Raw genomic sequence first — 25811 nt, forward strand, 5'->3', positions numbered from 1 at the left:
TAATACTTGCTGCTTTTCTATTTTTCTATATAGTTTCTATATAGTTTTAATACTATGCTGGTTTACAAAACTAGTTTGAGATCTGCAAGTTGCTGAAAGAACCATTTGATTATGAGATCAGTATACAAATATTTTGTATAAATCGTCCCTTTCAATCTTTAACAGTCTTGCATTACAGTTCTGAATGCCGTCTGGTGCCCCAAGCTCATAAGAACTGGTTGTATGAACTGCCAGCTCTGGTAAGTACCACAGGAAACCTAGGACATGAGCAGAAAGGACTATGGCAACAGTCCCAAGCAGGCTGCACCCATGGCTGCCACGTGGAGGTTACAACTAGGACACCTGATGCACTTACTCACCCTCTCTGCTACTGCCCGCACAGACTGAATACTTGTCCCATAGAGATTGTCATTGAACTGCCCCGCCTCAATAAACTTGCTGTCTTGAATGTCCTTCTCCATCTGCTCCCGGGATGCCACAAAGTGGTAATCCTGACCATCCACTTCATTCTCACGTCGGGGCCTGGTAGTGTCTGGAAAGGAATTCAACAGCCCAGCAATTCATCAGCCCTTTCTGCTGGTCATAGTTCTCTTCTTCATCCACCCCACTTATGGCTCAAAAGCCTCTTAATTCTTCCACCAATTAGTAGGTATGACTGACCTTGGCTGTATAACCTGGTATTTAGAATAAACTGCAGAAATCCAGGGACCACCTAATCAATTGTCAGCTGTTACACCCTCCTCATCCAGTCTTCAATGTTACCTTGTACATCATTTAAAAAGTTGGAAGGCCAGCACTTACGTGGCACACAGGAGCCAAATTTGTGAGGGAACTCTGAGATAAGGTCATCGTTGACTCGATCCTTCATGGGTCCCAGAATGATCACGGGCCTTGCGTAGTGAACTGCAAAGACAGACACAAGACTCATAAGAGCACCCTGGTTTGCATCCACTTCTCCACATCTGCAAGGCAGAACCATACATCCATGCAGGGAGAAGCAGAGGTATTCCAAAGTTGAAATGGAGAGCTAACCCACTGCAGCACAGCAAAACCTTCACTTCCCAACTTACTTTCTTGCCGGGTCACAGGTTCATACGACAGAATTGTGTCTTCTTGTCCTTCTGAAAGAGTTGGGAGGTAAAGAGGGTCAAGCACACGAAGCCGTTATCCCTGCGGCACCACTTCCCCCGGTGCCATAACAATAGAGAAGAATTCCCCAACAGGCGCTTCCCTAGGCACCCATCACATGTTTCAGGACAGTAAGTGGGGCCATTGTGAAGGCAGGACCACTGACTAGCTGCCTTCATACTAATGCTCACTGGGGAAAGAGCCAGGGTCCTGGACCAGGTCAGCTGTGCAGGAAAGGGAGCAGCAGAGCACCCCTTTCCCTCCTTGTACTTCTTTTATCTGTGTGTTTTATCCTCCCTTTCCCCCACTGGTCATTGTCTTCTGTGTGCCTGTTATCCCTGCTTGGGCTTCTTCTGTGTGCGTTTATATTTTCCATCCCAATTCCTCCAGTGTATGTGTGCTTGGCTCTGGAGGCAGCCATTTTGTGCTTGACTCCACCTCCTGTGACAGCTATTTCATAGTGATGCCCATGACTGTGTCTCAACATTCCAAAGGTGCCTGCAGGCTCAAAAATGTCGGGGAGGGGGAGCCCCTGCAGCAGAGCTCCAACATATATAACGCTGATCAGGCTCCCAGCATCTCAGCCCAGCCAACAGCAGCCACGCTTCTGTAACAATCAATAGGAAGTGGCCATTCCCCTCACAGTGTACATTTCAGCTTGCCCAAACTTAAGGAGGGGGCAACCCCTTAGTGAGAAGCCAGCTTCCTAGGGATACTGCTCTCTCAGACACTGACGGCACCGTAGGCACTCATCCCAAGCCAGCAGAAAAGGGGCAAGAAGGCTCAAGCGTGCCCTATGTCAAGGGGGAATAGGGTATTTTTCCACATCCAGTCTAAGCTTCCCTAGTTACCAGAATGGATTCACAGCAACAACAGTTTCCTCCAATGTATGTGAGATGGTTGCACAGACAGAAGCCCAAGGTGACCTGCTTAGCTTTCTGACTGTAACACTACTTGAGAATGCAGGGACTATTGGGAACTTCACTCCTTGGTGAAACTGAGCTGTCTTAGTCAATTCCTCATAGCTGAGGATTTAAGCTATGTTCCACCATGAACAGAGGAGAGGAACTTTCACTCCACGGCTGAGACCCATGGGACAGAATCCACTGGGACCCTGAATAACTAGTCTAAAGCAAAATCTGGCCTCCAAACAGACACCTCTGGGAGTAGGGGCAAGCAAAGGATCCCAGCTATTTGAATACAATGGCTGGGACAAGGGGGAAGGACACTTACTGGAACTGCTTTCACTGTCACTGGTGTTTGACGTCACTCCCTCTGCAACCAAGAAAGAGACTGCAATTCAGTACACAGAGATGAAAAAGGAGAGTAAAGACACCAAATGCTGATGACCACAAGAACCATGGGGGAGAGAAAACCCACACAAAGGCAAGCTGGACAGACAGCTTATACATCCACTAAGCCCCCACAGCACAGTAGATAGGGTTTCCTCAAGGACTGCACCAAGCAACTCAGATAAGAGCTAGTGCTTATTCCCCCTCCATGCTTAGAGACATTAACAGAATGTAATCCTGGCCATATGCACAGATAACCCTGTTTGTTTTCCATAGCTGGTGCTGAGCTCTTGTCTGAGCAACACATATTTCCCTCCCTCAGTAGCTCATGTCCAAGATGTACATAACCAGAAGAGCCCAGGCACAAGCAGGGTTGAAGCACAGACAATACACACCCTGTTCCTAGACTGGCTTCATTTGTCAGGCCCTAAGGTACCATCCTGCCACTGGGAACTACAGAGTAGGGAGGAGGAAAAAGAGGAAAGGGAGGGAGGAGCTGGCAGAACATGCAGGCGAAGTCAAGACAGAGACTACAGGGCTGCCTAAGGTACCATAGCTTGGGGTATTCCCAGCTCTACAGTATGGGAGAAGAGGGATGCAGAGATAATGTCAACAGGAAAATGCATTGCCCAATTAGGACCTCCTCCTTCCCTAACTTCCTGCAACTGGACCCCAATCTAAAAGTAATGCCAGAGATCTAAGCCTTTCTGTCACATGCTCCCATTACACTTGGGTGACAATCTCTCTAGTGGTGATGGATTCACAAAGCCTACAGCAATGCGAAGTAGCTACCGGGGCTGGGTTCCCTCACCCTGCATCAGGCAGCCTAACCCTATGGAGGTCAAAGTAGCCATGGTATAGCTGGGCTCAGACAACATGTGGTTGCTTCAAGCACACCACTAGCTTCCCAGTCGCACACATGCTATCAATGGAAAGTGTACATGTGCAGTGAAATTCCACTTACTCAGGTTCTTTGCGCCATAATAATCGTCACTTAACCCAGGGAAGTCCTGATTCACAGCCAGCCAGAAGGGGGAAGGGAGAAAGGAGAGAAAAGAGAGAGAGGAAGGAGTAGAGAGGAGAGACAGAGCCAGGAGAGCATTAGTGACAGGAGTGCAGAATGGCTGAGAGCTGCAATAGCAAGTGAAGTTAAAGCTCCCGGCCAACCCTTCTAAAGTCCTCTATGTCCCAAACCCTCTGCATAAGACATCTGCACCATCTCTTGGTGGCTGCTCTGCTCAGAGTCCCAAGTTCACCCTTCTCCCAAAGCCCAACAGCCTGACATTCCTTAGTTCCCAAGACATGCCAGGCCCCCCAGACCATCTGCGGGACAATCTGAGGCCTGCCTACTGTTCAAATGATCTAAGCGCCTGGCTCAGGCAAATACCTGTTTCAGCACAGTCCTAAAAATGGCCAACTACAAGAGCTTCCATTGCCTGAAGCAAGGACCAGAATGCCCATACTAAATGCCAGCAAACCAAGTCCCTTGTTCTCCTGAAACCAAATCACCTGACTAGTTTGCAGTGAGCACATCTCTACTGAAGGCATAAAACAAGAAAAGGACTAAATTCCAGAGATCAGCCATATGCTCCACAGAATGCAAGTGGGGAGGGCCCTGGACTATGACTGCAAGAGCCCTTTTGAAGACTTGTGAGAGGAAAGCAATGGCAAACCATCTCTGCTTATCTCTTGCCTTGAAGTGGAACTTCATGGGGTTGTCATGAGTCGGTTGCGACTCGACAGCACTCTTTGCTTTTAAGACATCCCACCTTGTAACGCAATGGCAAGCAAGTCTCGTACATGGGTTGCTGTTTCTGTGACTCCCCTTTGCACCTGGACCCTTGGATGCTTTTGCTGCATGCAGCCAATGATGGCATTTAGGAGTCACACCTGCTGCAGAATCTTGTCGTCGTCTTAGCAGCACAAAGATAGAGTGCTGTAACCAACATGAATTATGCATGTGTGCAGATACTTGCCTATTTTGCCAGTTTAGTCTGAATCTGCTAATCATGGAGCAAGGCAAAGAGCTAGGTGTGGCACTGAAGGGAACTGTTCTGATCCCAGTGGTCGGCTCTCCCAAAAACTGAACTGGGAGAAACCTGGTTAAGTGCAGCCTTACACAGGCTTTGGCCTATGGCAGCATAGAAAGGAGAATGTTTGGCAAATACCAGGACATCAGGAAAAGGTGGAAGTCTACAAAGTCTAGGACAGGAATCACAAGAGTGGTCTGGAAGTGTAACTAGTACAGATGAGGCGAGGAGAGCAAGCAGTACCAGAAATGGTCAGAAGTGGCCACAAGGCTCACCACAGTGCGTACTTCCAATCTAGCCTAAATTTTGGCAGCAGGGGACAGAGCGCCTGTTACACCCTCTCAGCACAGCCAGGCTGAAGGCAATGCTCACTCCAAGGGGCTGTTCGGTGCCTTGGGAGAGGCACAGAAGAAAGGGCCTGAGGATCTTGGGGAAGGCACAGGCCTCACTGGACTGCAGGAGTCAGCAAAGCCTAGCTGGATGTGCTGGAATTGCCCTTCTTGGAAGCGGTGTGTCACTCATCACCTTACGGCAGCCACAGGAGCCTCCCAAGCTGGCATTCGAGCAGGGCAGCCACTACTTACGTTCCTGTCCGCTGCTCTCCTGGGCCATGTTCTCTTTGCTCTTGTAAAATGGGAACTTTCGAGAGAGGCGGAAACTCTTTTTACGTTTCGTTTTGATCGACTGTGAAAAAGATGGAAGATGGAAGGAGGGGCAGAAAAATAAAAACAAACAAAAACAAAAGAACAAAACAATGGAGTTTAAAGCATGCAAGAAAAATTAAAATGAAAAGACAATGATGATCACTGTCAGGGAAGCTACCCCTCAAATGAAATCATGGAAATTACATGTGAACGGGATGCAAGAGGAAAATTAAGCACAGAGAAAAATGGGTTTTAGGGATGGTGGAAGATGACTAACCAATCCACATGGGCCACAGTAACAAAGATGTGTTTTTAATGGCCTCCCCCCCCCCATGCTGTCAGTAATTGTACCTCACACTCTGCCATTTTGCTGGCTTCCCTGCCACCCAACCTCAGCTGTTCCCAGTATCAGCCACTACTACTGTACCCTGGGCTACTTGGAAGGAAATGCTGCAAACAGGCTGCTGCAAGGCCAATGGGAAGGGCAGCAAGAAAGCAAAGCTGCAGGTGCTGTTGCTTTCCCAAGGACAAACCAACTGGAGGTATCATCTGGAAGGGTTTCTAGGCAAAACCCAGCTATAAAGCCTCAGCGCAGATCCTTCCCCTCCCACCTGAAATGGGCTACATGGCATTCCACCCTGGAGGAAATATGCTCACATTGCCTGGCTTGATCTCTTTCACCTCCCCCCTGCTCCTCCCACACTGCCCCCCTTCACTTGACCAGCACTTACCCTGTTGGATTCGATCATCCCGGTCCGGGCATGGAATTTCACTGTTTTCAACCGCGCCCTTTCCTTCTTTTCCACTCTGATCAGAAGGGGAAAAAAAGATTATATTGTCCAAGTGTGGATCCCATCTCACGTGGATCTTTGGCTCATCCCCAAATCTCCCCACCCACAGTTCATTAAAGCAACAGCTGGCTCTTCCTCCCAGTTCTCCGATTCTATATTAAATAGGGCACAGCCACAAGACATCTCCTTTGATGGGCAGAATTCCCTCTGTCCTATAGCACACGAAGAAAAGCTCATCTTGCTTCAGAAAAAAATCAGCAAAAAAGCAGAATCCAAACCTTCCCCTCCACTCCCTTATTAGCTCCTCTCAGCAGACCATTTCAGCCTCACCTGAAGGAGATATCTGGTCAGAGTGGGCATGGCTAGGGAAAAGTATTGGCAAGGGGCTGGACTGGAGAACAAGCAACTCACCTCTTCTTGCTGGGGATGACCCCAATCTGCTCACTCTCTCCATGAGGTGTTACTAGCCTTGCCTGCCACCATTCATCATCTGAGGCATTGATAACATGTAAGATGTCCCCATAAGAAAAACTGAGTCCTTGACTGGGCAAGCAGCTGTCCCGAGTTCGGTCATAGTCGAACAGGGCCCTGAACAGGAACAAAGAACATGAGATAAGACTTCCATTCAACTCAACCGTTTGTTTTTGATACCTTCTCAACCATCCAGTAACTGGATGCCATCAGACACATGAAAGGATAGTTATACCTTCTGACTGTTCGAGATCTTTCATTCAATGCTAGAACATCTGGCTGTAGCAGAACAACAGGCAGCAATAGGTCAACTCCTCCTATTTGGATGGCAGCAAATTGGATTTATATTCTGGGAAGGAGCTGCTGGTCAGTTCTGATCCTACTTTCGGGATTCTGCTATGACAGGGGTCTCCAACCTTTTTAGGGCCTGCAGGCACCTCTGGAATTCTGACACAGCATGGTGGGCACGGCCATACAATGGCTATCATAAAATGGCTGCCGCAGTAGACAGAGCCAGCCACAAAATGCCTGCTTCAGCTTCCCTTCAGTCACACAGTGAAGGTCCTTGTGCTGTGGTGGAAGCCACTGCCAAAACAACATCTTAAAAAATCGGCACAGCCAATCAAATCTCCAGTAGCCAACTGGAAGCCTTGCTGGGCAAAAGCCCTACCTGGCTCCACCCCCTTTCTAAAAACGCTTGGAAGGTGCCAGGAAAAGTATCAGCCGGTGCCATGGCTCCCATAGGCACCACACTGGGGAGCCCTACACTATGGCTTCTCAGTATTAAGAGCTTTATGAAAACAGCCTGAGAGACTAGAATATCCAGCAGCTAGGGAGCCCTGAGCTGGACAGCCCAGGCTAGCCCAATCTTGAAAGATCTCAAAAGCTAAGCAGGGTCAGCCCTGGCTAGTATTTGCATGGGAGACTGCCAAGAAATACCAGAGTCGCGATGCAGAGGCAAGCAATGGCAAACTACCTCTGACCGTCTCTTGCCTTGAAAACCCTGCGGGGTCGCCATAAATCTGCTGTGACTTGACAGCACTTTCCACCACTGGGAGCAAAAGCACTCCCCTAGATAGAAGGAATCTCTCTGCTCTAGTAAGAACTTCCCAGCCCACTGGTTCCCCCATCTCATTCCAGTACAGAAATGTGGAAATCTCCCAAAACCACTACATTGCCTCCCATCCAAGGAAGTGTGTGGCTGAATCTCATAATCAAGCCAACCAGGGCCAGGGCCTTCTCGGTGGCGGATCCCGGAAGAGATCAGGGCCCTGTGGGACCTTTTACAGTTCTGCAGGGCCTGTAAGACAGAGCTCTTCTACCAGGCGCTCGACCAGGAGTTGCACCATACACCGAGGAGTGTCCCTGTGCCCTGGCTTTGACATCTTTGCTTCCAGCCTGTGCCTTGGGCCTTACCATCATGTCCTCAGCCATGCCTGCCATATAACAATGAGAACTGAGCTGATGTGTAAGAATAGCCATCCAACAATCACCCGAGTTATACCACAAAGAACTGCTGCTCTTATTACTTGATATGTTCCAGCGTTTTTCTATGTTTTAAATTATTGTTAATTTTAAGTTATTTATATGCTGATGTTTTTAACTGTATTTATGCTTTATAAATGTTATAAGCTGCCCTGAGTCCACCCTGGCGGGGAGGGCGGGATATAAATCAAATTAACAACAACAACAACAACAACAATAATAATAATAATAACAATAATAATAATAATAATAATAATAACTTTACTAAGAGGAAGACAATTTCCCTCTATGTTCTAGTGAGTTGTGAGGCGATGGCATTAGAGCTGTGCGTCTCAAAATCTGTGATTAATATATGTTTTGTAAAGTAGCAAAGGTCAATATAACCAACAAATATTTAAAAAGATTAACTCCGGTGCTTAACTGGGTTTGCACCTTGCTAAACCTGTCATCCTAGAGTTGAATGTCCTGCCACTCTTGTATTAAGCCACATCACTCATAGTATCCTCAGTCCAATTACATCCTTCATCCTCAAATCTGTTCTGGGTTCAAGAATTCCACTGACTGCCACAAGATGGGGCACCTTCAGCCGTATTCTCTGAACACTGGCCCCCACAGCGAGCTATCTAATGACAAGGAAATCCCAAGTACTGATGTCAAAGCTTAGAAATCATTAACTGTTCTGGCCAAGTCGTCCAGGACAAGACCACTACCAATGTCATAATGTGCACTGTGGGATTACCTCACAACTCAGTACTGTTCCGTAACAAGCCTTGTAATTACCATTACCTGCAGTACAACAGGCCATTCCATCAGTTTCAGTTAAATTGTACTCGAAACTACCCCACCCAGTAGGGCTGGGCCTCCTATTCCAAGTGCAAAAGGGTTTTCAAAGTGCCATCTCAACCACAGGATCAAGTTACACAAGATCAGTTAACACTCAGCAAGGAAAAAGCCTTTACTGCACAGGCAACCTGTCGAGAAAGTTAGACAAGGCATCTACATATGTGGGGAAGCTTCCAAAAAACATTTACCAATAGCTGTAAGCAGTACTAGCCTACTTAAATTACTGGCCAACACCACCCAGCCATAAAACTCACCAGTGCTTTTAAACACTACTGCAAAAGGGTTAGAATACCTAAGCCTGACATCTCAACAAACTTATAAAAAGGCAAGATTTTCAATCACCAAGCCTGTACCAAATGATGTCAAAATGTCTTTCTGGAGCAATGGATTTACTGGTCTCAAAGTTGTTCTCTGGGCACATACCTATCACCTTGCAAGCTTACCTGAATATGGTAGAGACAAGGAAGAGAAGCGATAAAAGGAAAAGTGCTGTAGTTTCAGGCTCATCTTACACCTAACTCTGTTCATAGATCCAGGTGGTAAGCCATGTTGGTTTGAAGCAGTAGACTCTAAATTTGTTCTAACTCTGTTCAGTTAGCAAGCTCAAGGCACTAATCTTACTAAGAGCTCATCCCTCTTCCAGAGCGAAGCAGCAGCTAACGCTTCACAGAAGACTGTCATGCATAGCAGAACCCCAGCAAAACTAAGGACCACAGCACCTCTTTCATCTACAAGTGCTCTCCTTTCAGAAAAAGGGCCATATCCATCCAATTCAGTTTGGCTTTCACAGGACAGCCACATAGAGATCACACTCTGGAAATTAGGTGTGCTGACACTAAAAAAGCTGCAGGGTCTGTGTTAACTTCAGTCCGCGGAATTCCTATTCAGGAAAGGCTGTAAGCATCTCTTCCCAAAATAACCAAATCACTACTCAGATGCCTCGGGAAGAAGCCACAAGGCACACTGCTATGCAGCAATATGAAGGCCTAAGAAGCACTGATGACCTTTCACAACAAGTAGCACCACAAGACACCGCCTTATTAATGAAAGAAGACACATGAACAAACTGGACAGCTCATCATCGACCAGCGACATACTCAGGAAAACTTTTGAAAGTGCCCTTCTGTGGCCACCCGTAGGAAAAGAAGGACACTTTCCTTACCGGACATAGAGAGACCGCTTTTCACTTGTCCGGAGTGAGCCAGATCCTGAGCTCATGCTGCTGTTCATCATCTGTTCTCTCAGGTCATGGATCTTCGATTCAAAGCGGCTGTACTCTGCAATCAACAAGGAGAATTAGATTGGGGAAGCAGCCTATTTGCCTATTTCTTTTCCACCCAGATAGATGGGTAGCCATGTGAGTCTGTCTGTAACAGCAGAAAAGAGTGAGAGACCAGGAGCACCTTAAAGACTAACAGGATTTGTGGCCGGGTAGGAGCTTTCATGAGTCACTGCTGAAGAAGACTCACGAAAGCTCCTGCCCTGCCACAAAGTTTGTTAGTCTTTAAGGTGCTCCTGGTCTCTCGCTCTTTTCTACTTTTCCACCCAGTTTCTATCCAACTAAATACAACAGATGACATGCATTTTATATACAAGGCAGGAGGAAGCAGCCCATCCCTGACCCATCCATAAACATGCCTCATGGAGACAATTTATCCATTATTTGTTATCAAGGACCAACTGAGAGTTGAACCTAATGGGCAGCATACTGCAGAACCTAGGCTACAACACTGCTAACTCACAAAGTGCATACAATATGAAAAATGTGCTGATAGGGAGCATAACTTAAAAGAAGAATTTCTGCATATTTCACCAGGTATGCAGAAATCTCCCAGGCTGCAGGTTGTATACTGATCTAGTGACTGGCATGCAGCCTTACATCAAAAAGGGAACGGTAGGGCTAACAGGGAATTGTGGGAGGGATAACGCACTTCCCCCTTCCAGGATACTGCAAGTTAGTAGGGGCCTGAGCAGACCAATATATCCCTTCATCAACTCTTAGGAGCGTCAGCCCTGTGGTGTGTGGCCTGGTTTTGCCATTTTGTGGATGGCACAAGCCACCCATTTTGTTTTAGATATAGTAAAATAGCGATGAGACCTATGGAGCAGCAGTGCACAGTTCTAATCATCCCATTTCTTCCCCCCCCTCCAGAAAAAGACAGTCACGCTGGAAAAGGTGCAGAAAGAAGCAACTATAGCGATTAACAGCGGGACACAGGTTATGCCAGTTCAGATCCCCATGCAACTACAAAGACTGCTGGATGAAATTAAGGCAGTCAGGCACGTGCTCAACCTAATCTACTGCACAGGGTTGCTGTGAGGACAAAATCGGGAAAACCACATAGGCCATGACAAGATCCTCCAAGGAAGGATCAGATAAAAAACAATGCCTGCACAGATCAAAGGGCACTTGTTTGGGGCCTTTTCATTTAGGAAAAAGGGAGACATGAGGTGGGATAAAAACCGTTTATAAAATTATACATCAGCTGAGAAATTAATAAGATATGTTTCTTCCTCTCTCATCTTATCCAAACTCAAGGATTGCCCGATAATACTGATTAGCAACATAAGCAGAGCGCACAAGGAGCAGCACTTCTTTACTCACCACACAATTAACTATGAAGTTCACAGTTTTATGAACTATGCCATAAAATGTGGTGCTGGCCACTAGTTTAGGCAGCTTTTTAAAGGGTTAGGTTATTCCTAGAGGGTAGCTCTAACAATGACTATTACCCCAATGGCTAAATGGATCCTTTATATTCAAAAGATGCATGTCTCTGGATACCAACTGCTGGTGGAAATGACAAGAAAGGACTGTCGCTTCAACACCCTGCTTCTGAGCCACTATCAGACATAAAATGGTAAAACAGATCCAATACAGCAGGACTTCCTTTATGTTCTTATTTGTACATCACAAAAGGTATGTTACTAGTAATATAGTATAGAAACAACTTTTTACATAAAATAATTTAATTGCAAAATGCCTTATCATTTTTAATCTGCCCCAAAGGACAGGAGTTAAAGAAGTTCCCACACTGCATGAGGAAACAATGGATTCTAGGGAGCAGGCCTTGAGACTTGCTCATTCAGTTGGAGGCTGGAGCTGCTTCTTCTAGGTGAAACAGCCATGTTATTTCTGTATTTTGTAAAATATCCAGCATCTTACAAGTACTAGCTAACCACTAGGAACACTAGGTGCTGATTGCAGGGGAGCTGCAGTGAAGGACAGAAGAACAGTTATTAGGAGAGGCTTCCTTCAGAACACATTATTTTAACCAGATAAGCAAAAATAGCTGGTACAACCAACATGCCTCAGCAAATGCCCACGCTGTGAGAGCTACAGATGTTCCACAGTTCAGGAGTGTTTGCCTGGTCTGCAGCAGTAAAGTACTTACTATCAGAAGGTCAGTGAGTCCACAACAGAGCAGCATTTTAGACAGGGGATTCACCTACCAGGATGCCACATGCAGAGAATTTCACAGAATTGCATATCTGATCAACACAAATACCTAAGAACCTTAGCTTTTAATAACAACCACTACCACTCTGTAGCCTCCTCAGCTGTAAATATAGGCAGTGTCTGAAAGAAGCAACTATAGCAACTACAGGCAGTATCTACTATAGGTTCTACTCCCTCATTCTTTTTTCCTCATATCCATCCTCCAGCCTCCTAAACATTGCACCCAAATTATACAAAACTGTAAACTCTCTCTTCCTATACGTAATGGTTGAGGAAATTCTTATTCACTGTATCTGAAGAAGTGTGCTTGCGCACGGAAGCTTATCCCTTGAATAAAACTTTGTTCGCCTTAACGGTGCCCCTGCACTCCAGCTTTGTTCTGCTGCTTCAGACCAACACGGCTGCCCACCTGAAGGTAAACGTTTGGGTTAGAAGAGCTATAATCAGATCTGTACCAAAGAAATCCAAATGGTACAAACAACCTGATTATAAAGAACAGCATCTTTTTGAACGGCCCATGACCATTCGGGAGATTGCTGCACTCACAAACAAGCCGAGAGGTTCCCATTTTCTGTTTTCAAAACATCAAGTAGCTTTGAGCCTGCAGGTGGTACACTAGAGCCCTACAGGCCAGAAAAGCCCTAAACAGTCAGAGACCAACATACCTTCAGGACCGCCTTTCCTGGTATAGCCCCCAAAGAGTTTTACGCTGAAGACACAACAACTGGTGATCCCTGGCCTGAAAAGTATCTTGCTGCCCTCAACCAGAATCAGGGCCTTCTCAGTCCTGGCTCCAACCTGGTGGAATGCGCTGTCGAATGAGATCCGGGCCCCGTGGGATCTAGTGCAGTTCCACAGGGCCTGCAAAACAGAGACATTCCACCAGGCTTATGGTTGAGGCAGCGAGAGTCTTCATCCTAAATTGGCTGCTCCCCCTCTCCCCGTTCTGTTTATCTTATTCCCCCATCTGATTAGCGACATGATATTTTACTCGCCCCCCTGGATAGGGGGCACCACGCTGTGCTCTTTTTAGGCGCCATCTGTTAGTGTTAATATTATGGTAAAAATTGTTTTAAATAATTTTATAGATATTGTATTAGAGACACTGTTGTAACCCGCTCTAAGCCCTGTTGTACAGGGGAGGGGAGGGCTATAAATCCAATAAATAAATAAAAAACTTAAACTCGGGAGATGGCACACTCTGTGTACATCACATTCCCCAAGAACTGAAGATGCCACAGTCACCAGCAAAGAAGAGCTCACCACAGGCCCTGGGCCATCTCCAGCCCTTTATTTATTGCCTTGTACAGGATGTTTCTACCACCTGAAACTCCACCCATCTCCTGATGGATGTAAAGCTCCATAAGGGAAGGGATGACATTTTCTGCTTACTAATCTTTTGGATCAAGAACAATAGCTCAGTGAAGCTCATCACAAGAGAGCCCTCCATTTTCACAACTCCACATGTGACAAAAAAGGAGAACAAAAAAAAAAATACAGCCTCTGAAGAATTTATACTCCTAAGTGAGTTCACACTGAGTAAATCTTCCTTGACATTTAATCCCACCAAGATCAACTATACAAATCGGCATACAATTGCTTAGCTTGACCTTCAAGAAAGGGCTATTAGAAAAACTCTAGAGGGTATCACGGCACCCTAAAGACCAACAGCTTTACTGTGGCAGAAACTTTTGACAGCCTATTGGTGTCAACTTTGTCATATACAAAAGAGCAAGAGTCCAGTTGCACCTTAAAGACTAACAAAATATGTGGCAGGCTATTAGCTTTTGTGAGTCACTGCTCACTTCTTCAGATACAATGACTCACGAAAGCTAACAGCCTGCCACATATTTTGTTAGTCTTTTAAGGTGCTACTAGACTCTTGCTCTTTTCTGTTGCTACAGACAGACTAACACGGCTATCCATCTTGATCTGACTCTGTCATATGCATGACATGTTATCCTTGGTAGGCTGATATATTTGTACATAGGTACAAAGGGAAGTGGATTACCTTGTTTAGCACACCAAGAGTTCTATATCTCTATGCACAGTCTAACTTCTTAAAAGTAAAGAAGAGAGTGACCCATTCACAAAAGCAATCACTGTGACAACTGACAACAGCCTATATTTTGTGAAACAGGAAGATTTCTGTCTCTTCTAATAAGAACTAGTTCAACAAGTCGTATTTCTCTCTTCTATGAAAACAATGCAACCACTTAATCATTTTTCAGAAGTTTAGAAACCTTGGCTAAGTTTTATGCATGTAATCATGCAAACATGAGAATATGAATTTCTGGCTGATCTCTTGGACATTCCATAGAATTGTCTCTGCTACTAACTGAAAATGCTTTTGAGCTACAAGTATAAACAACACACCTGGTAAATGAGCATATACAGCCATATCGAAGAATACAATTTTAGCAGATACCTGCTCAGTATACACACTGAAAACTTGAGATGTGAATGTACAACAACAAAACATATATATTGAGTAGGTAATGGTTTGCTGAAGTCATCAATTAGCACAGAAGAATGCAAAAATCTCACCCTGTTAAATACAGTTCAAAATTTCTGGCTCATAATTTACAGGAGGACACAAAGGCTTCACAAAACTCTGCAGAAACCAATTCAAATATTTCCAGAGGACAATACTGACAGCAAAAAACTTGTTTTGGGACGTAATGCTCAGTGTCTTCTAGGCAGCAACCCTAGGGTCTCTACAGGCTGAGAAGGACCAGAATGGACCAACAGAATGGGATTTTTTTTTCATACTGTCATAGAACATGCATTCAAAGGCAAGAAAGCAACGTTTCTCCAAGTGAACAAATTCTCAGCAGAATTGATGTAGCTTTCAGAAGAACTTGTTTGATTCCTGAAATACACACTCCACTGGGGAAACAGCACCAATCAGTAACCCCACAACAATCCAACCGACATCTTGTCTTGGCATTGTTACTTTTTGCTTATCCAGGGGCACCAAGGCAGAGGCAGTTTTCAGGGATAAAAGTGTTTCCCCACCTCTGCGAACACCAAAGAATAAGTGACACATCAGACAAGGACCTCCAACCATCTGCTTTACCAGCATAGATTGTTTTACCCATGACCAGTTCTGGACTCTCTCACTTCCCCCCCCCCCCCTCTTTTTTTTTACTACATTCCTTCTTTCTCTGCATTTGCTTCCTTATGAGTGAGTTATTCATTCGCACACAAAGTCACTGCTGCAGACAGTGTTACCAACTCCTACTGTTTTATTCCAAGCCGTGTCATATTTAGCATTTATTAACATTTCAGTTCCTGGTGCTGCTGTATCTGTGTAAAAACTCTGGCTTATTGATTAACAGATGCATCTGGTTTTCACAGCTACAGAGCAACTTAAATTTTTTCCGCACTAAGTCAAAAAGCTAGAATGCAAGAGTGAATTCCTATGTAACATTGTATTTTCCATTGATGGTTCTTTAAAATACTTATTTAAAACATTTTAATGCTGCCTTTCCATTCAAAGAGGGTCCACAAGGTGGCAAACGTTAAAAAACTTAACATATTTAAGCTATTAAAAATACCATCCCTTTCACGGGCCACCTCCTGTCTAGCTTCAGATGGTGGGGGCAACTGGAGTGTACAGGAATCTTCACATGGAAGAGGTCCAAGGCTCTAAACAGCTATAAAGGTCAATACCAACCCCTTTAATTGAACCCAGAAGCAAACTGGAAGCAGACTGAACAAGACTGGAGTGATACAGGCCCTATGATTGACTCCAGTCAAAAATCTGGTCACAACATTCTGTACCAACTGTATCTTCTAGACAGTCTTCAAGGACAGCCTTACATAGAATACACTGTAGTAATCTAATCTGCATGTTACCAGGGCATGCACCACAGTGGCAAGATCTCTTCTGCCCAGGAAGGGCCTCAGCTGGCTTACCAGCCAAAGTTGGTGAAAGGCACCCTTGGGTACTGCTGAAATCTGTTTATCAAGCAAGAGGACTGGGTTCAGATGCACCTCCAAATCTGTTCCTTTAGGGAGAGTGCAACCCCATCCAGAACAGGAGATAACCCATTTCCTAAGTTAGACCCTCCCCTCACCAACAGGACCTCCATTTTGTTGGGATTACATTTCAGCTTGTTAGCCCTTATTCATTCCAAAACTGCCTCCAGGCACCTGCTCAGTTTCCACACCCTTCCTGAGAGCTGTGGGTAGCACAAGACAGAGCTTAGTGTCATTCCGCATATTGGTGGCAGCTCAGCCCAAATCTCGGGGTGATTTCTCCCACTGGGCTTTACATACGTGTTGAAAACCACAAGGGACAAGATGGAACCTTGGGGGACCCCATAGGCCAAGGGGCAGAACAGCAGTCTCCCAGCAGCACACTCTGAAGGCTACCTTCAAGGCTGGACCAGAACCACTGCAGAACAGGGCCTCCCAGTCCCAGTCTCAAAAGGCGATCCAGAAGGATACCATGGTTGAAAGTATCAAAAGCCAAGCCCAGGAGAATTAACAGGGTCGCACTCCCCTTGTTCATTTCCTGGCATGTTTCACCCAACAGGGTATATCCACCAGAGGCATACTAATAGAATAAGCCTTTATTTTAAGAAGTGTGCAAAGGAGGCAGTCACTTTCGGCTAAACACTTGGAAACCCAGAGGGCATCTCTGAATAGACCACCCATTGTCAAAAAGTGGGACTCCTTCACTCAGTGTTACTCACCAACCCAATTCTCAAGTCTTTAGACATATAACAACTGAGAACTTAAAAAGAAAGGCACCAAAACGGAAGCTGCAAATTCTTTTTACAAACCTGCTTCACTTTGGATATCTATATATCTAATAGCCAAGTTGCCCCCGGAGTGCGGATCACTACATCAGCACTACATCCCCACGTGTGCACAAAAATCCTAAATGTTAAAAAAAAATCGGGGGATGTTTAAATCCCCCCGAAACTCACAGAGCGTCCCCTGCGCATGCGCAGGGAACGCTCTGCGACCGCCGGTGCCGCCGCCGCCGCTTGGGAAGGAAGCGGCGAGGGCTGAGCGGCTTGCCGTTCGCCCCTCCCATCAGAGCCTGGGGGAGGAGAAAAAGCCGCCGCCGGCACCACCGCCACTTCGGAAGGAAGCGGCGAGCAGGGAGGGGGGGGCAGAGCAGCGAGGGCCATCCCGCCTTCTCTGCTGGCTGCCGTGTGCCGCCTGTGGGCCACCGCCGCTGTCCTTCGTCCCGGCCTGCGTCCCTGGGCGTGAGGAGGCGTCCCAGGCCAGGCCCCCATGACAGCCGACAGGCCTCCAGGCCCCTCCCATGGCTGCTCCCCGCGCCCCTCCCTCGCGTTCTCTTTGGGACTTCCCCATAAACTGGGGTCCCCCCCGGCCCCCACGCGCATCCTGTCTCCTCCAGCTGCCCTTGTGCCCGTGTGCCACCCCCCGCCGGCAGGCCCCGCGCCCTCGTCTCTCGCTCCTCCGGCTCGGCCTTGGCAGCGGAAGCGGGGCGGCCCGGCAGGCGCCGATGGGGAAGAAGTCGCGGGCGGGGCGGCGGCCTATCCTGCAGCTCTCGCCGCCGGGCCGTCGCGCCGTCCGAGAGGAAGCCGCGCCGGGCGATGGGGACTCGGCCTGCAAAGGCCCCCCCCCGCCGAGGGGACTTAAATGCCTTTCTGTGGAAGGGAGAGAGAGGCACTCTGCACATGCCTGGGTTCCCTGCCCGATGTTCTGCAGGTGCCCCGCAGCCTCCTTACCCGCCCCTCCCCTTCCCCAGCCAGCTTGGCCCCCCACAGTGAGCTGGCTGGACAAATAGTTCCCAGAATATCTGAATATGCAATGTATTACATACATTCCCCCCTCCCGCGAGTATCGCGGGTCCGCCCCTTGTTTATATCTATTTCCTAAAAGGATCACTGGTGTATTTTAACATCGTCTCAATGTTACACGTTATTAACCCAACACAGTCACTTCATTGAGAGTTCTTTTACAATTTATTGGCTTGTTTATGTGCATGCTCCAGGCTGATCACTCCTGACAGCTTTACATGAAATTACCAATATGACTCCTGTTTGTCAATGATTACTAGCAACAAGAAAGCATACAGCTTGGCTAAATCAGTTTCTAAATGCAGTGTGTTTTCACTGACGCAGAAAAACTCTGCAATTCACATCTGAAAGAGAAAAGCAGCTTGCCCAACACTGCAGAGGATTCTCCAAGACACGGATCAGAGCTTGGAAAAATCATTACCACCCCTATGTTCAGGTCATCTTGTTCCTGTATCATTAGCAGAGTTTTGCCTCATTAACTTCCTGCTGACCAAACGATGTGCTAAGCTCCAACACAGAAGCCAACAGAACAATGATTACTGGGCTCTTCAACCACTGAAAACAAATTTTAATGGTTGTACACTACAAGTGTGACATGTGCTTCGGCCCAACAAATACCCCAGCAACATGCCATCACAGCCAGGTCTCAAGCAGAACAGTAAACTGGAGGTATGGCAATCACTTTAACAGAGACTGTCTTAGGGAAAGCCAGTCCAGTCCCTAGGAAAGTTCAGAGTAAGATGTGCATCCTCACGAGGACTTCTCCTGACATTCTCAAACAAGGTCCCAACAACTCAAAAGAGGAGGAAAAGCATTTCCTTGTTCAAGATGAGACAAACAGAACCCAATCCCCCTTTCTGTTCCAAATTAAGGTTGACTCTCTTGCTTACCAGCCCTAAGAGTAAATTACATTCAGCAGAAATAGAAAAGCCAGGAAAAAGATGGAAGACGAGCAGGTTTAATGTTAACCACAGGCAAGATTAGCATAGTATTAGTAGTATAACAGTTCCTAGTGACTCCAAAGTTAGTAGATCCAAGTCAGGTGTCAAGCACCATCCTTGACAGTATCATGTAGAACAAAACAGGTTACTGGCTTTCAAGAACAGTATCAACAGGGGGTGAGCAAGGAAGTGTGCTTAACATATGCTATCAGCCTTGGACTAGACCTTTCAGAGTTCCAGCTACATAAAATCAGCCCCCATTAAACCTCAGCAAGGGCCCGAATCTGGCTCATTCCATTCCAGAATGACAAACAGAAGCTTAACTGGCCATTCTGTATTCAGGCACTGTAATTTGGCAAGTACCTACTTTGCACAGGCCATAAGGCAGGGTACACTACCTATCAGATAAACCTCTTAGGATCTGGTTGCAGCAGAAGCTAGGAGAAAGGGCAAGAACAGAAAAGCAACAACACAGGCTGCAAAGAAAGAGAAGGGATTAGAGAACATTAGGATAACAGCATGCCATGACAGTGGGGTAAGGCAAGTCAGAACCAAAAGCCAGAATGGAATCTCTTCCAACAGGAGCTGGCTACAGTACAGGAATATGTAGAGATTGGTTAAACTCTAAGCAGGAATAGTTAACACCTGACTATTGTACATTGATCAACAAGCTAACTAATAAGATATTCAGAGGCCCAACTCTATCTCCCTCCTCTTTCAAATATAAAGCGAGAGAAAAAAGCAAGGCCTTTTCCGTTAGAACACCCTCCCCTCTACGTGCCTTGTGAAGACAAATTTTCGCAGGCAATCTTGTTGATTTCCATTATGATGTGCTCCTTGCTAATTTTTAAAAAAGAGATATTTCCCTCAAATGGACATCCTTCTACATGCTGTACACTTTTAAATGGAATGACTTTTTATACATTTGTTACTGTTTTAAATTCCTGTTTTGCTTGTCCTAGGTTTGCATATATTTAGAATGTTTTTATTGTGAAATTTTATTTGTAAGCTGCTTTGAAAACCCGTTCCTGCAGAATATAAATGACTAAGACTGATGGAGCAACATCATAGAGGATTATTTTGATCTATAAACCATCCTGCTTTATCCCCAAACTCAACCAGTACTGACTAATACTGAAAGCCTGAACACTTTAAAATATAACCTGCATCCCATTATACTTTCCCACAGGCAACTAAATGTAGGTTCTGGGAACTATGGTACAGAGACCACAAACCTCCCAAAGTGACAAACCTGGATAAATGAAGGTAGAAAGGTAGAAAATTGCATCTGCCCCTCTTGTAACAATAGACAGGCTAATACTGAAGCTCAATCCTGACAAGACATAACTGCTACCTGTGAGCAGAAGGTCTGACTTAAACTGTGATCCATGCTGGATGGGACTGCACACCCCTTAAAGCAGGGGTCTCAAACGTGCAGCCCGTGGGCTGAATATGGCCCACACAGGGCTCAAAACCACAAGCAACTTCCTTCTCCTGCTTCCGTTCCCAGGGCTGCTCCTACAGCCACACCCTAGCTTGATTTTTCCCAGCTCTCTCAGTGGCTCTTTGCTTCCTGCCTCTTGCCTCCCTCTCTCTCTCACACACAGAGTTCTGTGGCTGCTTCCTGCAGGAGAGATACAGAGACAAGCCTCTGTCTCTCTGTCTCTCTCACACAAAGAGCTTCTGCTTCCTTCTCCAGGGCTGCTCCTCCTCTTTTGGGGAAGAAGGGGAAGAAAGAGAAAACAAAGTTGGAGTCCCATTGCAGTTTCAAGACCAACAACATTTTATTCCAGGTGTAAGCTTTTGTGTGCAAGCATACTTAGAGGGAGAGAGGGAGGGAGGGAGGGAGGGAGAGGGTGGGTGGATTCTTCTGACAAGCACAATGTACATTGAGGAAAGCTCTCAATCCAGTCCAGGAGGATGCATTGTCTTGAGCTTCATTATCAATTGCAATTCAGCAGTCTCTCTTTCTAATCTGCCTTTGAAATTCCTTTGTAAGAGCACTGCTACTCTTAGCTCAACAACTGAATGTTGTGATTTTTTTATATATAAACTTATTTTTTAATTTTTAATCAACATTATTACAAAAATACAAACATTCAATTTTTTAAAACGAATAAAAAATTTTGTTTCACAACACCCTTTTCATTTTATATTTCTGTATACAGACATTCTTAAACATTTAGTAAAATACAAAATCAGATATTTCTTAGGTAAGAAACATCGTGTTCGGAGAATTAGTAACAAATTCAAAGAAATAAAACCATTTTTCAAAAAGTTAGATGAGGTCTTATTCTGGTCTGTTGCTACCATCTGGGATGCTAATTTGTCCGTGACTGGCAGGTCCCAGACCTTCATATACCACTGACTTACATTTGGAATTGTTTTCGATTTCCAGTTTTGAGCTGCAATGAGAAAAATTAGTAGGAGATCCATTTTGTTTCCAGATTTTTTAATGTCTGGCCAATAATTTAAAACAATAGATTCGGGAGTAAAAGGCACCTTAATTCCTAAAATTTAAAGTTGTGGTTTCTAATGTCAGACTTATGTCCATAAGAACATAAGAACATAAGAGATGCCAATTTTGGATCAGGCCAAAGGCCCATCCAGTCCAACACTCTGTATCACACAGTGGCCAGAAATACCAGTGCCATCAGGAGGTCCACCAGTGGGGCCAGAACATTAGAAGCCATCCCACTGTTGACCCCCCCAAGCACCAAGAGTACAGAGCATCACTTGCCCCAGACTGAGAGTTCCTATCTGTATCTTGTAGCTAATAGCCACTGATGGACCCTGCTCCATACGTTTATCCAACTCCCTCTTGAAGCCGTCCATGCTTGTAGCCGCCACCACTTCCTGTGGCAGTGAATTCCAAGTGTTAATCACTCTTTGGGTGAAGAAGTACTTCCTTGTATCTGTTCTAACCCGACCGCTCAGCAATTTCATGGAGTGCCCACGAGTTCTTGTATTGTGAGAAAGGGAGAAAAGTACCTCTTTCTCTACCTGCTCTTTCCCATGCATAATCTTATAAACCTCAATCATGTCACCCCTCAGTCGTCGTTTCTCCAAGCTAAAGAGCCCTAAGCGCCTTAACCGTTCCTCATAGGGAAAGTGTTCCAACCCCTTTATCATTCGAGTTGCCCTTTTCTGCACTTTTTCCAAAGCTATAATATCCTTTTTAAGGTGTGGTGACCAGAACTGCACACAGTATTCCAAATGAGGTCGCACCATTGATTTATATAGCGGCATTATGATATTGGCTGATCTGTTTACAATACCCTTCCTAATAATCCCCAGCATAGCATTGGCCTTCTTTATTGCAGTCACACACTGTCTCGACATTTTCAGTGAGTTATCTACTACAACTCCAAGATCTCTCTCTTGATCAGTCTCTGCCAGTTCAGACCCCATCAACGTGTATTTATAGTTAGGATTTTTGGCTCCAATGTGCATCACCTTGCACTTGGCCACATTGAACCCCATTTGCCATGTTGACGCCCACTCGCCCAACTTTGACAGATCCCTTTGGAGTGCCTCACAATCCTCACTGGTTTTCACCACCCCGAACAACTTTGTATCATCCGCAAATTTAGCCACTTCACTGCTTACTCCCATCTCCAAATCATTAATGAACAAGTTAAAAAGCAGTGGACCAAGTACTGATCCCTGTGGTACCCCACTGCTTACACCCCTCCACTGGGAGAACTGCCCATTTATACTCACTCTCTGTTTTCTATTAATTAGCCAGTTTTTGATCCATAAAAGGACTTGTCCTTTTATCCCATGATTTTTGAGCTTGCTTAGGAGCCTTTGATGAGGAACTTTATCAAAAGCTTTCTGGAAGTCAAGGTAAACAATATCTATTGGATCCCCCTTGTCCACATGTTTGTTCACCCCCTCAAAGAACACTAACAGGTTAGTGAGACAAGATCTTCCCTTACAGAACCCATGTTGAGTCTGCCTCAATAGGTTTTGTTCATCTATGTGCCTACTAATTCTTTCCTTAATAATGGTTTCCACCAATTTACCCGGTATCGACGTCAGACTGACTGGCCTGTAATTTCCCGGATCTCCTCTGGAACCCTTTTTAAAGATGGGAGTGACATTAGCTACCTTCCAGTCCTCAGGAATGGAGGCTGATTTTAAGGAGAGATTACATATTTTTGTCAGGAGATCCACAAGTTCACAATTGAGTTCTTTCAGAACTCTCGGATGTATGCCATCTGGGCCTGGTGATTTATCATTTATTCTCTGCTGATATCTCCACACCTACTTCCCCTCTGCATATCACACCTAATCCAATCATGCCTGCTATTGCCATTTCGCATCTGAAATCATCTTTATAAAGTTTACTAGTAGCAAATCCCATTGTAGAAGCAATACAAGAGGTCTAGAAAGATGTGAGAGGCACTTTACAGGCTTGGCTCTGTTCCATGTATCTCCATATGTGTGAAGGCGGCTGTACACACCCCTCAGCATTTTCTTATACATGGTCTCTCTATCCATCTGTCTGCCTGCACAGAAGCCCCCGGTGGCAACCTGCCTTCTCCCCCCTCCCCAGTGCTCAGGCCCATTCTGCTCCTGCATGTTGGCCTCATCCTCCTCGTTGGCCGGCTTGTCCTCTGTGGCAGCAGCCCCATTTGCTCCGCCCGCCACCCACAAGGCAAGCGGGAACGACTGGGGGGGGGAGTTTCTCATAGCGGGACAGAAGGCTACCCGCACCCCCCACCATCACCTAAGGCGACCAGCGGCCCCTAACCCACCTGGAGCCATGGAGGAGCGCGGGGCCAGGCAAAGCAGCAGAGAGGCTGCCGGCAGGGCAGCGGGGGAAGCGCCGGGTGAAGAAGGCGAGCCGGGCCTGCAACACCGTCATATGGCAACGGAGCAGCGGTGGGAAGATGCCTGCCAGGGACGGGGCCACCCCTGGGAGCGCTGGAGACTCTGGGAGCAGGAGAATCAGGCAGTCAAGGTGGGGCCAAGTGGTGCAGAGCGACGAAGAGCCACCGGGCTGGGGGAGAATGAGGCTAGAAGCCAGGGCCTCAGCCAAGCAAGCCGTCCTCTCTCCTGAGGTGAGGTTCTGTTGTGAGTTGATTTTTGGTGCGTGCTGCTTCTGTGGGCAGGACTCAGGCGATGCAGCCACCAACAGATAGAGACCCCTGGTGAGTGACACATCAGGGAGCGAATTGATTTGGGAGTGTGTGGAACATTCAGGAAAGAGTCACCCCAAAACAGGATTATATATAAAGGAGAGGTACCTCTGGTACCTCGTGTTACATTTTAAAGCACACATGGACCAGCTCAAAAAAGTGACATTTATATCAGATCTGGCCCTCATAACAAATGAGTCTGACACCTCTCCCTTAAAGGAACAGAGCCATAGACTAGGAGTGCTCCTGGACCCAGGCCTACTGTTGCATAAGCAGGTGGCAGCTGATGCCACTGAGGAGTGCATTACAGTAGCCTTTCCTGGACAGAAAAGATATGGTTACTGAGGTTCATGCCCTAGTTACATCTAGATTAGATTACTGCACCATACATGAGGCTGCCCTTGAAAAGTGTTCAGAAAATTCCATGGGTGCAGAAAGCTGCAACCAGGATGCTGCCTGGAGCATGCTGTGGGGGACATATCCTGGCCCATCTACACTGGCTCCCAATCTGTTTCCAGGCAAAATTCAAGGTGCTGACAACCGACATACCTGAAGGACCACATACTCCCTTAAGAACCTACCTTCTTCCAAGGCCTTGCTTCAGGTGCCCCTCCCTTCTGAGATTAGGTGGGTGGCAACCTGTGACAACACTTTCTCAGTTGTGGCAGCAAAAGTCTGGAACTCTCTCCCTGGAGAGACTTATCTGTCGCCTTCTGTTGTCACCTTCCTCCAATGGGTGAACACTTTTTTGTTTCATCTCATGTTCCCTCAGTGATTCCTCCTTCCTCCTCTATGTTTTAACTGTTTTTTATCTTTTTATGTGTGTATTTTAGCTTTGGATTTATTTATGCGTTTTTGTAGGATTTTAATAGTTTTAAAGATGTATTTATAATACATATTTTACCAGCCAGTAGCTCTGGTGGCCCTGATGAGGGTGTAAAGGCAGGGAATGAATGTTGTAAACAAATAAGAACAAATAATTTTGTAGAGCGTTACTGGATAGAAAAGCCCAACTCCTAAGTGTTCAACAAATCAGATGTTATTATTCCTACCTCACCCAGGAAGAATTTGCTTCGAGTCCTTCCTAGAAGACCTTTAAGGCCTTAGGCTCCCCAGCTCAGAATTCTGTGAGATCTGAAATCCATGGGACTATTGTTTGTATCTTTACCCCCACCCATATAGTGAAGCTGATGCTAATGACCTTTGATACAATCCCACATGGTTTTCCATTAGCTCTAAGCCCAGCCCCATTCTCTTACTGGGTTTGTTTCTATGGTAAACTCAACCAGCAAGGGAATCAGTTGCCATATTAACCTCTAATTGGCCACCAAGTTCCACAAACACTAAGCTCCATGACTGGGAGGGCTAATCCCCTCCTCCTTTCTGCAGCTGCCAGCATTTCAACAGGATCATAAATACAGACCTGAGCTAGTGAGCAGAGGGAGAACTGCCTGCAACTGGTACATCATTTCAGTGATAATGACTGAAACTGCTTGCTACCATGAGCCTTTACACTGACCATTTTCTCTAAAAGCAGATCCACTGTTTTCCGCCCTCCCGCAACCGGGCTCAGGGAGGACCACAGAGCAAAATCTTAGACATCATAAACATTTCAAGACATATCAAATATAATTTACAAAACAAAACAATTTTAAAACAGGTCACACTACTCATATGCATAGATTTCAAGCTGGTGCCATTTTCTTCTTAATCTGGGCCACATAGAAATGGTAAACTTCAGCAAGGGGGGGAGCAAGATTTTATTGGATGTCTGCTGCCTCAGCCAAAGGCCT

The 25811-nt window shown here is 46.0% G+C and overlaps 1 protein-coding gene across 4 annotated transcripts in view; it reads right to left on the reverse strand.

Moving 5' to 3' along the window:
• Positions 1–25811, reverse strand: part of DLG3 (discs, large homolog 3 (Drosophila)) — a 59827-nt gene that overhangs the window by 5219 nt on the left and 28797 nt on the right. For 3 of the 4 annotated variants that reach the window (XM_015409021.1, XM_015409024.1, XM_015409023.1), the window contains 8 exons: positions 9847–9961; positions 6297–6473; positions 5826–5901; positions 5035–5134; positions 2362–2403; positions 1071–1121; positions 802–903; positions 360–532 (listed from right to left, as the gene is read on the reverse strand). In XM_015409021.1, the coding sequence (XP_015264507.1) occupies positions 360–532; positions 802–903; positions 1071–1121; positions 2362–2403; positions 5035–5134; positions 5826–5901; positions 6297–6473; positions 9847–9961 (836 nt within the window). Of the gene's footprint in view, positions 1–359; positions 533–801; positions 904–1070; positions 1122–2361; positions 2404–3384; positions 3431–5034; positions 5135–5825; positions 5902–6296; positions 6474–9846; positions 9962–25811 lie in introns of all 4 variants that reach the window. The other variant, XM_015409022.1, reaches the window with a different exon arrangement.

This window comes from Gekko japonicus, unplaced genomic scaffold, assembly GCF_001447785.1.
Source record: "Gekko japonicus isolate JY-2015 unplaced genomic scaffold, Gekko_japonicus_V1.1 scaffold19, whole genome shotgun sequence".
Taxonomy (NCBI): Eukaryota; Metazoa; Chordata; class Lepidosauria; order Squamata; family Gekkonidae; genus Gekko; species Gekko japonicus.